Source organism: Bufo gargarizans, chromosome 4 (genome assembly GCF_014858855.1).
Source record: "Bufo gargarizans isolate SCDJY-AF-19 chromosome 4, ASM1485885v1, whole genome shotgun sequence".
Classification (NCBI taxonomy): domain Eukaryota; kingdom Metazoa; phylum Chordata; class Amphibia; order Anura; family Bufonidae; genus Bufo; species Bufo gargarizans.
In genome coordinates, this window is record NC_058083.1 from 322,073,939 (window position 1) to 322,086,159 (window position 12,221).

The window sequence follows — 12,221 nt, forward strand, 5'->3', positions numbered from 1 at the left end:
CCATACCTCTGGTCTTGGAGGTCTCTTTAATTTTTGTTGCTATTGGGAGTATTGTGGGGAGACAACATCATTCTCCTCTGGTCTTGTGCTATTGTGAATTATTTTTATAAATCGTTTTAAAATGGACAAATTTGACAAGTACATACTTAGAAAGCTCTTCTCTAGGACAGGTTCCCTGGTTGTAAATGCTCTAAGCTGAAGGTTGAGTGGACAATCTGTACATTTTCTTGTAAAAGTAACCCATCTGTTTAAATGAAATACATAGACAATGTAGATGTTATGCTCAAACCAAGACTTTTTAATTAGTCGATTTTATATCCATGTTGATCAGTTCATAAAATTGGCACACACAGCAAACCCCAATTATTCTTCACTTTTCAATGGTTGGCCATGCTCTAAAACTTAAAGTGTTGTCCTGCAGTCATGCTCCACTGCACATAAGCAATTTATATTCTGTACTAAATACTTTAAACCAAATCTCATTAATATAAAGGCGAAAAAAAAAAAAAAAAAAAAAAAGACTGCAGACATTTCAGAAGAGAGAACTGTAAACGTGTCTGCCAGTTGTAGATGACAGCATCATGCCAAGTCCCAGAAGATTATTAATATAAATTAATTTTGAATTTTATAGGAGAAGCTGCAGCAAGTCATTAATGATATAGGACGGTAGAGAGAACAGGAGAGACACTTGATTAATGGTATTGTGTTCTTGATCCAGGACAAGGTCTCCTGGCTCTTTGTTCAGTGAAATGGCAAGACTGAGAAGTTGTCCACAGCGGCTCTGTCCGTTACGTCTTCTAATTGCACTTTTGTCTTCAGCCAGGCATTCTAGGGTACAGAACCTGGGTGGCCAAGCTGGATGTACTCAGCTGGTTGCAAAAGTCTCCATTATTAGTTACGTGTCATTCTTTTATCTGATAATTGAAAAGAAATCTGAATTAATATGAAATACGTGATAATGCACAAAATGCGTTTCTTTTATTGTCACTTGTCTAACAGGCATCATCACACTGCTGGCGGCTTGGGATGGTTTTAGCAGGGGACAGGTTCCCTTTACATATGAAATATAAGTGAATGGAGACGGCCATGTTCCCAGCACACAGGTCAGGACAGCGGCTTGTAAACATGAATTATTCTTAGTAAACTATCCGACATCAGTTTAGTAATGATTAATTCTAGCCGTTACCAGCACATGTACATTTAGTAATATCAACTGGCCAACCCCTTCAAGACTTCTAAAACTCCAGGAGCAAAACTGCAGAGGATCATGCCCATGTACATGGTTCCCAACTGGTGCTATCACTTGAAGAAACTTTTCTGCAATTTCTGTCATTACAAAAATAAAGTAATGGCCATAAATAGGCATGAGCGAATCGACTTCGGATGAAACATCCGAAGTTGATTCGCATAAAACTTTGTTTGGTAAAAGTTTTTTAACAGTAGAAATTAATTTCTGAAGTTATTACCCGAAGTCTCTAACAAAGTTTTATGCGAATCGACTTTGATCATCCCTAGCCATAAAACTGAAAGTAGAAATTAAATGGGTTTTCTAGGCCCCTGATAGTGATCATCTATCCTCAGGCTAGGTCATTAATATCTGACACTCCGCATCTCCACTGATCAGCTGTTCACTGCAGCCTCCAGCACCAAACTAGCACAGTAAATTGAACAAGAAGCACAGCTCCGTTCAAAGTGTAGTGGCCATACAGGGTTACTGCAGCTCAACTTTCATTCACTTCAATGGGACCTGAGCTGCAGTAACCCAGCACAACCACTACACTTTGAACGGCATTGTGCTTCATGTTCCATTCAAGAGCTAGTTCCGATGCAGGAGGCTAATCTGTGGGGATGCGGGGCGTTAGACCTAACGGATCAGATATTAATTACCTATGCTGAGAAGAGGTCATCAACTTAGCAGCCTGGAAAACCCCCTTTAATATACATTTTATGCCCCAAATACTTACAGAAAAACTTTAGAGTGGAGAGCTGCTGATGCTTTGCTCCCTGAACAATGTATTTATGAATTTAAAATTGTCTGATTCTATTAATATTAGCTGTAAAGATCTTATGTTGAACATGTCTGCGTTTTATTATAGGTTTAGTATGTGAATGCTTAAAACGATGGATCAGGAGAACGTCTGGACTCCTCATGCTCTGATGTGTGCCGATTGCTCAAAATTTGCACCACATACATTGCTAGTATAAACATGCAGCAAGTGAAAGGTAACCAACATATAATCCAACCCAGGGAAACAGAGAAAACTGCTCCTCAGCAAACCTACCTCCGTGACAACTCCAGCTGCTATAGATGACCCACTGTATCGAAGCATGAACCGGCCAAGTTCTTTAAAGTCTTTGTATAATTCTAAAGCGATAGGCCTTTGTGTCTGAAGCTCTATCATGGCATTCATTCCTTTTGTGAGACATCTGAAAAAAGTTAAACCACCACATAAAAACTACTGCACAGACAAAATAAAATCCAAAACACAACTTCATGTTAAAACAAAAAAAAAAAGGAATGATATGGTCTGCAATGGTATGTTGTTCCTATTTTGGTCTGCAGCACATTTTAGGCATGATGACCCCATACACATTGTCATATTATGGCAGTAATAAGTACGTCATGTGCATGAGCCCAATACTGTATTTCCATACAGATTATGCCAAAACCAATTACATAAGTTTTATTTTGTAAAATGTTGTACTTCTCCAAACTGCTACAGATTACATTTTTAGGTTTTAAGTATAATATTCCCTTTGTTATATAATAACTATCAGTAAGAAGAGAAATGGGATCAACATCTGAGATTAACATCTTACAGATCTGGCTCACAGATATCAAGGCTGAATCAGAGAGCGAGTGTTAAATTCCTCTGAAGTACCGGGGAGAATGAAGTATAAGACAGCTACCCTGGAGATAAATAACCTGTAGGTGTCATGGATGGATGCACTGGAGCCTTGCAGGGGCAGAAAAGGTCTTCTGTAGCTGCTCTGGATAAGCACCCTGAATGGAGAACTAGAATTCCCTTTCAAGGCCTTCTTCACACACACTTTTTTGCTGTGTTTTAAAATGCATATAAATTGTTTAGAATGGATATTTTCTACTTGCTTAAGCTACTTTCACACTAGCGTTTTTGCTGGATCCGGCAGGGTCCAGCAAAAACGCATCCGTTACGGATAATACAACTATGAGCGGATCCGGTTGTATTATCTTTAACATTACAAAGGGGGATCAGGGGGGATCCGCGGATGGCGCCGTTATGGAGGATTCTTTGGATGACACTGTTATGAGGGATTCTTTGGATGACACTGTATGGGGAGGGGATCTGTGGATGATGCACTGTTATGGGGGATGTGTGCTGTGACACATAGGGCCATGAGGGGGGCCAGCATAAGATGCTATATGTGTGAATGACACAGACATAGCATATTATGCTGGTCCCCCTCATGGCCCTATGTGTCACAGCATTACTTTATTAATGCCCCCTCATGTGTCCTAAACCGCACACATAACTGTCTTTGTATGCAAAGTCTTTCTTTACTGCTGAAACAATCGCTCTGCTAATGATAAAATCACCAGCCTCTGTACTCACACTGAATGCACTGCAGTGAGCGGGCGGGCCGGCCGGCACATGACTGATGTCACTCAGTCAGTCGCGCTCCTACCACTTCATTAATGAAGCAGGAATGCGACTGAATGAAGTCATGCGCCGGCCGGCCCGCTCACTTCAGTGCATTCATGGTGAATACAGAGGCTGGCGAATTTTTCAATAGGAGAGCATACAAAGACAGTTATGTGCGCGGGGCCTGCGGCGACTTGCCTTCAGCCCCTCCCCCTTCTGTAACTAATGTATCGCCGGCAACGCTGTGCAGCATAGTGGCCGGCGATACATCAGTGTCAACCACGTAAAAAGTCAACCATCGCTTTATGAGACGCACAGTGTCTTATAAAGCGAAAAATAATCGCTGCATTTTTGGGTCGGCCAAATAGCCATATCGCAATCGGCGATTATCGCGATACGATTGCTTTGGCGATATATCGTGCAGGCCTAGAGGGAGCTTAGGTAGTGCATACGCCAAATGCTTCATCAGGAGACTGCGCAGTTAGAGTAGACTGGGCATGTGCAGGACGCTTCTTCAGACGTCTGTGCAGTACAGAATGGACGAGTAAATGAAGCTAGGCATCTACTATATGCCGTCATTTGAAGGTGCCGCGAACAGAGCAGCCAATGTTTACATCTCATTCCCATTCATCTGATGGGATAGGTCATGTGATATTTTTATAGACTAGGTCATTACAGATGTAGTGATCCCAAATGTGTCTTTTTATTTTCAATAAAAGCATTTTGGAAAAAGAAATCATGTTTTTGTGTTGCCATTTTCTGAGACCCATACTTTTTTTTAAATGTTTTTCTGGTTACTATCTTCTGTGGGGGCTCATTTTATGAGGGATGAGTTAAAGTTTTAATATACCATTTTGGGGTACTTTTTGTTCATTCAATATTAAGATTTTTTTGTGAGGCGAGGTGAACAAACAATAGCTGTTTTGGTACCAGTTTTATTTTTTACGCATTCATCCGATAGGGTAGATCATGTGATATTTTTTATAAAACCAGTGGTTACGGATGCAGCGATGCCTAAAATGTCTATTTCTAATTTTTTGTTTCTTTTTATAATTAAGGCAAAAGGGCTTTTTTTTTATTTTTTTTTAACTAAAACACTTTTTTTTAAACTTTTACTATTACTCTTACTATTTTTGTCCCACTATGGGACATCAACTTTTGAAGGTTTGATCCCTGTTTCAATGCAGTACAATACATGGTGTACTGTAATGCATTGGAACTGTTAGTATTACACTGACAGTTGCCTAGGATACCCAGCCCAGGGCCTGGGTCTCATAGGCTTCCGTAGCTGCCAGGCCCCGAGTCCTGTGTGAGGCACTCGGCTGCCTTGGCAGCCACTGGCATTCCGCATCACATTGTGGGGACCCGATGGGATGAGATGGGGAGCTCCCTCCCTCTGTAAACCCGTTATATGCCTGGGGTCATCATTGACTGTGGCATCTAAGGGGTTAATCCGCTTGATTTTTAAGCAATGCTGGCGGAAACAGCAGAGGCCTGGCTGTCAGTAAAAGCCGGGCATTTGTTGCTGATCAAGCAAGCGCAGTTTCCGAGTCCACTTGATCATATATGGCACGTTTCCGAAAGTTCCTGCCGAAGTACGGCTTATGTGCGGAAGGAGTTACAACGTTTTTTGGAGATTTTACTACTGATGACCTATCCTCTGGATAGCTCATCAGTATCTGATCGTGGGGGTCTGACACCTGGGACCTCTGCAGATCAGCTGTTTGAGAAGGCACCAGTGACCCTCTGAGCACAGTGGCCATCTCACCAGGCACAGCGCCGTACATGGTACTGCACTCAGCCCCATTTACTTAAAGGGGTTGTCCGGGACCAAATGTTTAAAAAATAAAAATAAAAATCACGTTTACTCACAATGTACATCTAAACTCATTGTTTATATATCTCTGTTTATCTTTCCCTGACTTCCGGGTGCACTGCCCTGTGGGTCCTGGGGCAGCGCAGTATTAGGTGTTTTATTTTCTTTAACAGGTGTTTTTTTTTTTTTTACAGTGCTCACCTGAGGGGTTAGGTCATGTGGTATTTTTATAGAGAAGGTTGTTACGGACGCAGCGATACCCAATAGGTCTTTTTTTTTTTTTTTTTTTTTACATTTAACACAATAAAAGTATTTTTGAAACAAAAAAAATAAAAAATCATGTTTAAGGGTCCATTCACACAGATCCGCAATACACCTGTCCGGCACCCCCCCATAGAACTGCCTATTCTTGTCTGACAGGCTGTTCAACCGCCAGAACAGCCTGCCGGAGGTCCTTGCCGCTAGTGTGAAACTAGCCTGAGGGGTTAGGTCATGTGATCATTTTATAGAGCCGGTCGATACGGACGCGGCGATACTTAATATGTCATTTTTTTTTAAATAAGAAAAAAAATAAAAGTAAAGTACTTTTTTTTTTTTAGGGAAAAGGACACTTTTTTTTATTTTATTTACTTAAAACGTAATTTTTTTAAAGTAATCTCACAGGCTGTCACGGAAGGCAGCCACGATGCCTAAGGAAGGCATCTGGCTACCTTCCCTGCCATCGGGTCACCGTCACAGCAGCGCGGGGACCCGATGGCCACCCCGCAGGATCCTGCACGTACCGCGGTCAGTGGTGACCGCGGCAGTGCAAGGGTTAATGCGCTGGCATCAGTGTTTTCACCGATGCCAGTGAATACAGCAGGGGTCAGGCTATCAGTGACTGCTGGACCCCTGCAGCTGATTGGGAAGGCGCAGCTCCTGCACCCACCCAATCAGCCTGCCGTACATGTACGGCGCTGGTATCCTACAGGTCAAACACCTTTGTTATGCCAAAGGAACAAACTGCTCATTACAGCGCTGTGCTGCTTTCAGTACATTTTGTTTCTATATCACAGGACAGACTAAATCTCACTTTGGCTTTTTCTTAACCACTTCTCCTGTGCTCTTGTGTAGTACACTGATCAGCCTCCTGATGGTGGCGGGCTCACTCACAGTTTGGTAGTGTATAATAACCTAGATACAGAATGAAAAAAAAAAAGAAAATGAAATACGTAATTTAAACAGAGGGTAAGACTAAGGACATATCTGTAATATTAGGACAGCAGGGCATCACAAACCTGACAACGTTCTGTAAAAGACATTATGTAATCTTAGTCTTCGTAAAGATAAAAGAACAAATACTCACTGGGAATCCTTGTGTTACAGGAACATCAAAATTAAAGATGAGAACTCTGGCTCGGAAACGTGTACAGGCTCTGATAGGTTCACTAGGACTGCAGAACACACAGCCCACACTGCAAAAGAAAGAATATGCCCCGTCACGCTGTAATACACAAATGCGGTCATACAGAAGAGGAATGTTCTGCAATAAGTCATGAGAAAAGCCCCCTCCATGTATGTATAGATCAGCTGAATATGGGACTTTTCATTCAATAGATCAGACATGCCCCCCATTCATATCACTTAGTATGGCCGGCTTATTACCAAGTTTCCCGACTCTATCTAATTTACTTATCGGCATGGACATTGCAGCAATTATGCTATGATGTGATATCTTTAATGACTCAAGCACAAGCCATACAGGAAAGTCAGCCAAAACATAGACACACATTTCATGGGACTTATGTTCTCATCAAGAAACCTGCCTGCCACTTCAAAGAATGCCACCACTCACAGTAGTTTGGCCTAATATATGCTTCCGGAGATGCCTGTATCATGAAGAAACAGCGGGTTCAGAAACGTCAGTATGTTCTTCCAATTATTTTACTTTTCAGTACTGCAGATGTGGTTTATATATTGTTTTATGTGTGTATAATGATAAAGATAAAAGGTCCTCATTCCACCCACAGCAGAGGTGATAAATGGATGATCACCGGAGGTGTACCTTGGTGGGTCCCAGCAGTCAGACACCCAGAGATCATATATTTATAGCATGCTGTTTTTTTCTATCAATAAAGGGATATTTCTTTCACTTTTCTTTTGTATCAAAGAGTATGGCTTTTTTGCACGTTGTCCCAGGAGCATTGTCCAAAATACAAAAGGAGGGGGATAAAAGAACACTTTTGGGGCAATCCATACCCAGTAATGTAAGATATATCACAGAAAAACAAATAAGATTGGCATGTAAAGCAAATCACCTAAGCTGCACTAATCATATTATTGCATATACTTTCAATGGAATAAAACTGGAGACAACAGAACAAGATGACTTGGGTATCCTGGTTACAAGTCAGCCAAGCAGCAGCTGCAAAGGCAAAAAAGATTTTATTGTGTACTGTGTAAGGGTCCATTCACACGTCTGCAACGTGTTTTGCAGATCCGCAAAACACGGACAGCGGCAATGTGCGTTCCGCATTTTGCGGACCGCACATTGCCGGCACTAAGAGAATATGCCTATTCTTGTCCGCTATTGCGGACAAGAGTAGGACATGTTCAATTTTTTTCAGGATCGGAATTGCGGACCCGGAAGTGTGGGTCCGCAATTCCGTATCGGGGCCGCACGTCGTGCGGCCCCATAGAAATGTATGGGTCCGCAATTCCATTCCCCAAAATGCGGAATGGAACCTAAAAGGGAGAGAGAAAAAACTGTGATTGCAATGCAATATTACCCCTTGTAGGGTCACATCTCGAATATGGGATTCAGTTCTGGGCTCCACATTGCAAAAAAGCCTATAAGATAGCTGGAGAGTATTCAAAGGTATTGGATATTGAATTGGAAGAAATGAGCTAGATAGGTCACCAATATCAGATCGGCGGAGGTCCAACTAATGGCACTCCCACCGATCAGCTGTTCAAAGAGGCTACGGTCCTTTGTGAGAGCCTAGGCCTCATGCTAGTGACATCACTGTACATCAGTTACATGGCCTAGGCACATGGCAGTCCCATTCAAGTGAATAGAGCTGAGCTGCGATACTAAGCACAACTGCTATCCAATGTAAGAAGCTGAGCTTGGTAAGCTGCAGTGCTCACCAGAGCTTCAATGAGTGCAGTAGCCTCGTCAAACAGCTGATCGGTGCTGGTGCCAGGAGTCACACCCTCACCAATCTGATATTGATGACCTATTCTGAGAATAAGCCATCAATATAAAATTTTGGATAACCCCTTTAAATGGGATGGAAGGGATCTCTAATAGCGCTTGATCAGCTTGGAAAAAAAATATTTTCTTACACGTATAAATACGTTTGTGGTCGATTAAAAAAAACTGGTACAGGGTTTATTCTTTCCAAATGACCAGGGTCATTCTTGACATGCTAAGGAAAGGCTATTTAGACATCAATACAGGAAAGGATTCTTTACAGTAAGAGTAGTCACACTATGAAAAGCCCTACCCCAAGAGATAGCAATGGCAGTTACAAATGGGTAAAGATCAGGAAACCTAATAAAACATGTACATCTGCAAGTGGTTCTCATATTGTTGAATTACGTAATGTCACACAACCCATATTCCCTTCGTTCTAATCCTAAACAAACGTGACGTCAGTGTCAATCACAAAGACAAAACATAACTCGGCCGCAAGACAATTCCAAAATCGGAATCCCGAATCACTCGTAACCACTATGCAAACGAATACGCCACTAACGTGTCTACAAAGCTAGTAGGCAGGGGTACCACACCCAGGTGCAGAGTTTTGCAAAGGTTGCAATGTGGTGACAACTGATGTCTTTTTGGCTGAGAACTGACACTATGAAAAAGCTACAAACTGCAGAGTAATATGTTCCTGTTTACGGGAGATTAGTTTCATACCCGGTTTCATTAATAATTGACAAATTTCATATAACAGTCAATTCTGTCTAAAAATAAAACCACTTAACTCTCAGAGACTACACCCTTTTCTTGAGGTCCTGAAACTGCTGCTGAGTCAGACACTGATTGATGAGCACTTACTTGATTTTGATGATATCCACGCCGGTCAAAGTGAGACTAACGTGATCTCCGGCCGCGGCCCAATCAACTGCTTCATCATGTAATGTGATTCCTGGAAATGAGTAAGATCGGAACTTTATTGCTGGATGCAAGTAACACAACATTTCTCTGGGCCGAAATGTGCTACATGAGTCATTGTATTTCAGTTACGAATGGTTAGAGGCACAAACTAAAATCGATGCAACCCACTATGTTCACTGCAGGCAGCTACTAGCTTCACGTTTCTACAGATATAACAAAAGAATCCATTAAGCATTGTAATATGTTCTGTGTTACCGTTCCTCAAGGTTATGGCCACGCGGCGCTGCTGAGAAGCATTGCCCTGTAAGCCATTCCAGTATTCAATAACTCATTAAAAACTGTTTCTTCACTGTGCATTCTTAATGGCCATGTGGTTTTGAAGGCTACCGCTCAGCCATTAGCAATACATAGTAAAAAAATAAAAAAAAAAGAATGGAATACCGCTTTTTTTCACAGCACTGCGGTTGATTTTCAGCTACTGTACTGTAAAAATGCACCATGTGGCCGTAGCCTAAGAGTCTTTAAAGGAGTTTTATATTGACGATCTATCCTCAGGATAGGTCATCAGTATCTGATCAGTGGGTGTCCTGGGGGCCAATCAGCTGTTTGAGAAGACGTCAGGGCTCCTGTGAGTGCCGCGGCCCTCAGCTTTACCTAGGCCAGTGGCAACATGATCATCGGTCACGTGAATGGGGCTGAATGGAGTACCAAGCCCAGTCGCTATACCATGTACGGCTCTGTGTTGGTAAGCTGCAAGAAGGCAGTGGCCCTCACAGGAGCGCCGATGCATAGTCAAACAGCTGATTGGCGGGTGTCGGACCCCCACCAATCAGATACTAATGTTCATCGGTATCAAAATCTTGGAAAACTCTTTGAAGATCTGAGCTTGATCTCCGTGAAAGGACACGTTCTAGTTTGTGGCCAGAGCCTAAAAATCAGTTCTGATAATGTCATATGGACACAGGTGCACAGCCATTGCAAAAGGGTCTCTCTATGCACTTAATGTGCCAGATAACGGTTTCATTAATGCCTCATGCACACGACTGTTGTTGTGTTCCGTAAAATGGGGTTCCGTTGTTCCATGATCCGTTTGTGTTTTTGTTTCCGTGTGTCTTCCTTTATTTTTGGAGGATCACCAGACATGAAGGAAAGTAAAAAAAAGTCTAAGTCAAGTTTGCCATGCAAATGATAGGAAAAAAACGGACGCGGACAATCTTGTGTGCCTCCGTGTTTTTTCACGGACCCATTGACTTGAATGGGTCCGCGAACCATTTTTCCGTGAAAAAAATAGGACAGGTTATATTTTTTTGACGGACTGGGACCACGGATCACGGACGTGGATGACAAACGGTGCATTAGCCGAGTTTTCAACGGACCCATTAAAAGTCAATGGGTCCGCAGAAAATCACGAAAAACGGACACGGAATGAAACAACGGTCGTGTGCATGAGGCCTAAGGCTAATTTTGCACAAGTATGTTCAGTCTAGGAAACATGCTTCATAAGATGTAATTCCTGGACCCAATACTGCTCCTCTGACCAAACTCACAGTGTAATTATGATTTATGATGCTCTGAGTTCCTGCCTAACCAAAGGTCTACTGTACACTACTCACATAATGCTGTGAGTACGGTGCAGAAGATCTGTGGTCATTATAATGCTGTGAGTTCATGTCAGAGAAGCAGCATTCAGTCCGGGAGTGTTTCCCAGACCCAACACGCTCCTGTGAAATTAGCTTTAGGCCCCTTTCAGACGAGAGAGTGTCACGCTCCGGACTCGCAGCGCATCACCCATCCTGAAATTTCAGCACTGCCGGGGTCGCATAGCATTATAGTGATTTATGATGAAAAACAACCCTGAGAGGTCTGGAATGTATAGGATAACACTGACATAATGCTGTCAGTGTTATACAATACATTCCAGAACTGTAAGGGTTACATAGCATCATAAATCAATTTGATGCTATGCGACCCCATCAATGCTGGGAGTTCAGGACGGGTGATGCGGTGAGAGTTCGGAGCGTGACACTCGCTCGTCTGAAAGGGGCCTCAAACATGGTCTGAAGGTTTCCATTCCTGAGTACAAGCAATTATCTTACAAATGGTTAGATACCGATACAAAAACTAGAAAAGGAAGTTGCATGAATTTTCAATATACACTGAATTATCTCATTTATTATATAAATCTAGTGGGCTTTTATATAAAACTAGCTGGGTTTAGGAATATGAAAAAATCCTTTATTACCATATTCAAAAAAGCCTAGGGTTGGAGCTCTCTCAAAAAACACAGGTAAGAATGCTTTTCTGACTGCTATTACAGCTTTTTTCAGCAGAGGGCACTAAAGGCATAAGATGAAGACATTTATACCATAGACCATACAAAAACCAATGTGGTAGAAATTACCCACCATCGGATTTTACAAATCAAGAGGCAGAAGACTGACTCCTAGAGTTCCATTATAAACACTTCTCAATAAATGTCCAATAAAGACCAACAAAACAGGATCATATAAAACATATGTCAAAAAGGGAAAAACATGATTGTGTTCCTGAATCCTTAGGCCCCTTTCACACGGGTGAGTTTTCCACGAGGGTGCAATGCGTGAGTTGAACGCATTGCACCCGCACTGAATCCGGACCCATTCATTTCTATGGGGCTGTGCACATGAGCGGTGATTTT

General features: G+C 42.2%; 1 protein-coding gene across 1 annotated transcript in view; it reads right to left on the reverse strand.

The window, feature by feature from the left end:
- Positions 1–275: 275 nt before the first annotated feature.
- The window catches only part of HBS1L (HBS1 like translational GTPase), a 104,635-nt gene continuing 92,689 nt past the window's right edge, over positions 276–12,221 (reverse strand). Inside the window, exons 14-18 of the mRNA XM_044289314.1 lie at positions 9,485–9,575; positions 6,785–6,893; positions 6,512–6,612; positions 2,283–2,427; positions 276–914 (exon numbers count right to left, since the gene is read on the reverse strand). Of these exons, the coding sequence (XP_044145249.1) occupies positions 903–914; positions 2,283–2,427; positions 6,512–6,612; positions 6,785–6,893; positions 9,485–9,575 (458 nt within the window). The 3' untranslated portion in view covers positions 276–902. The remainder of the gene's footprint in view (positions 915–2,282; positions 2,428–6,511; positions 6,613–6,784; positions 6,894–9,484; positions 9,576–12,221) is intronic.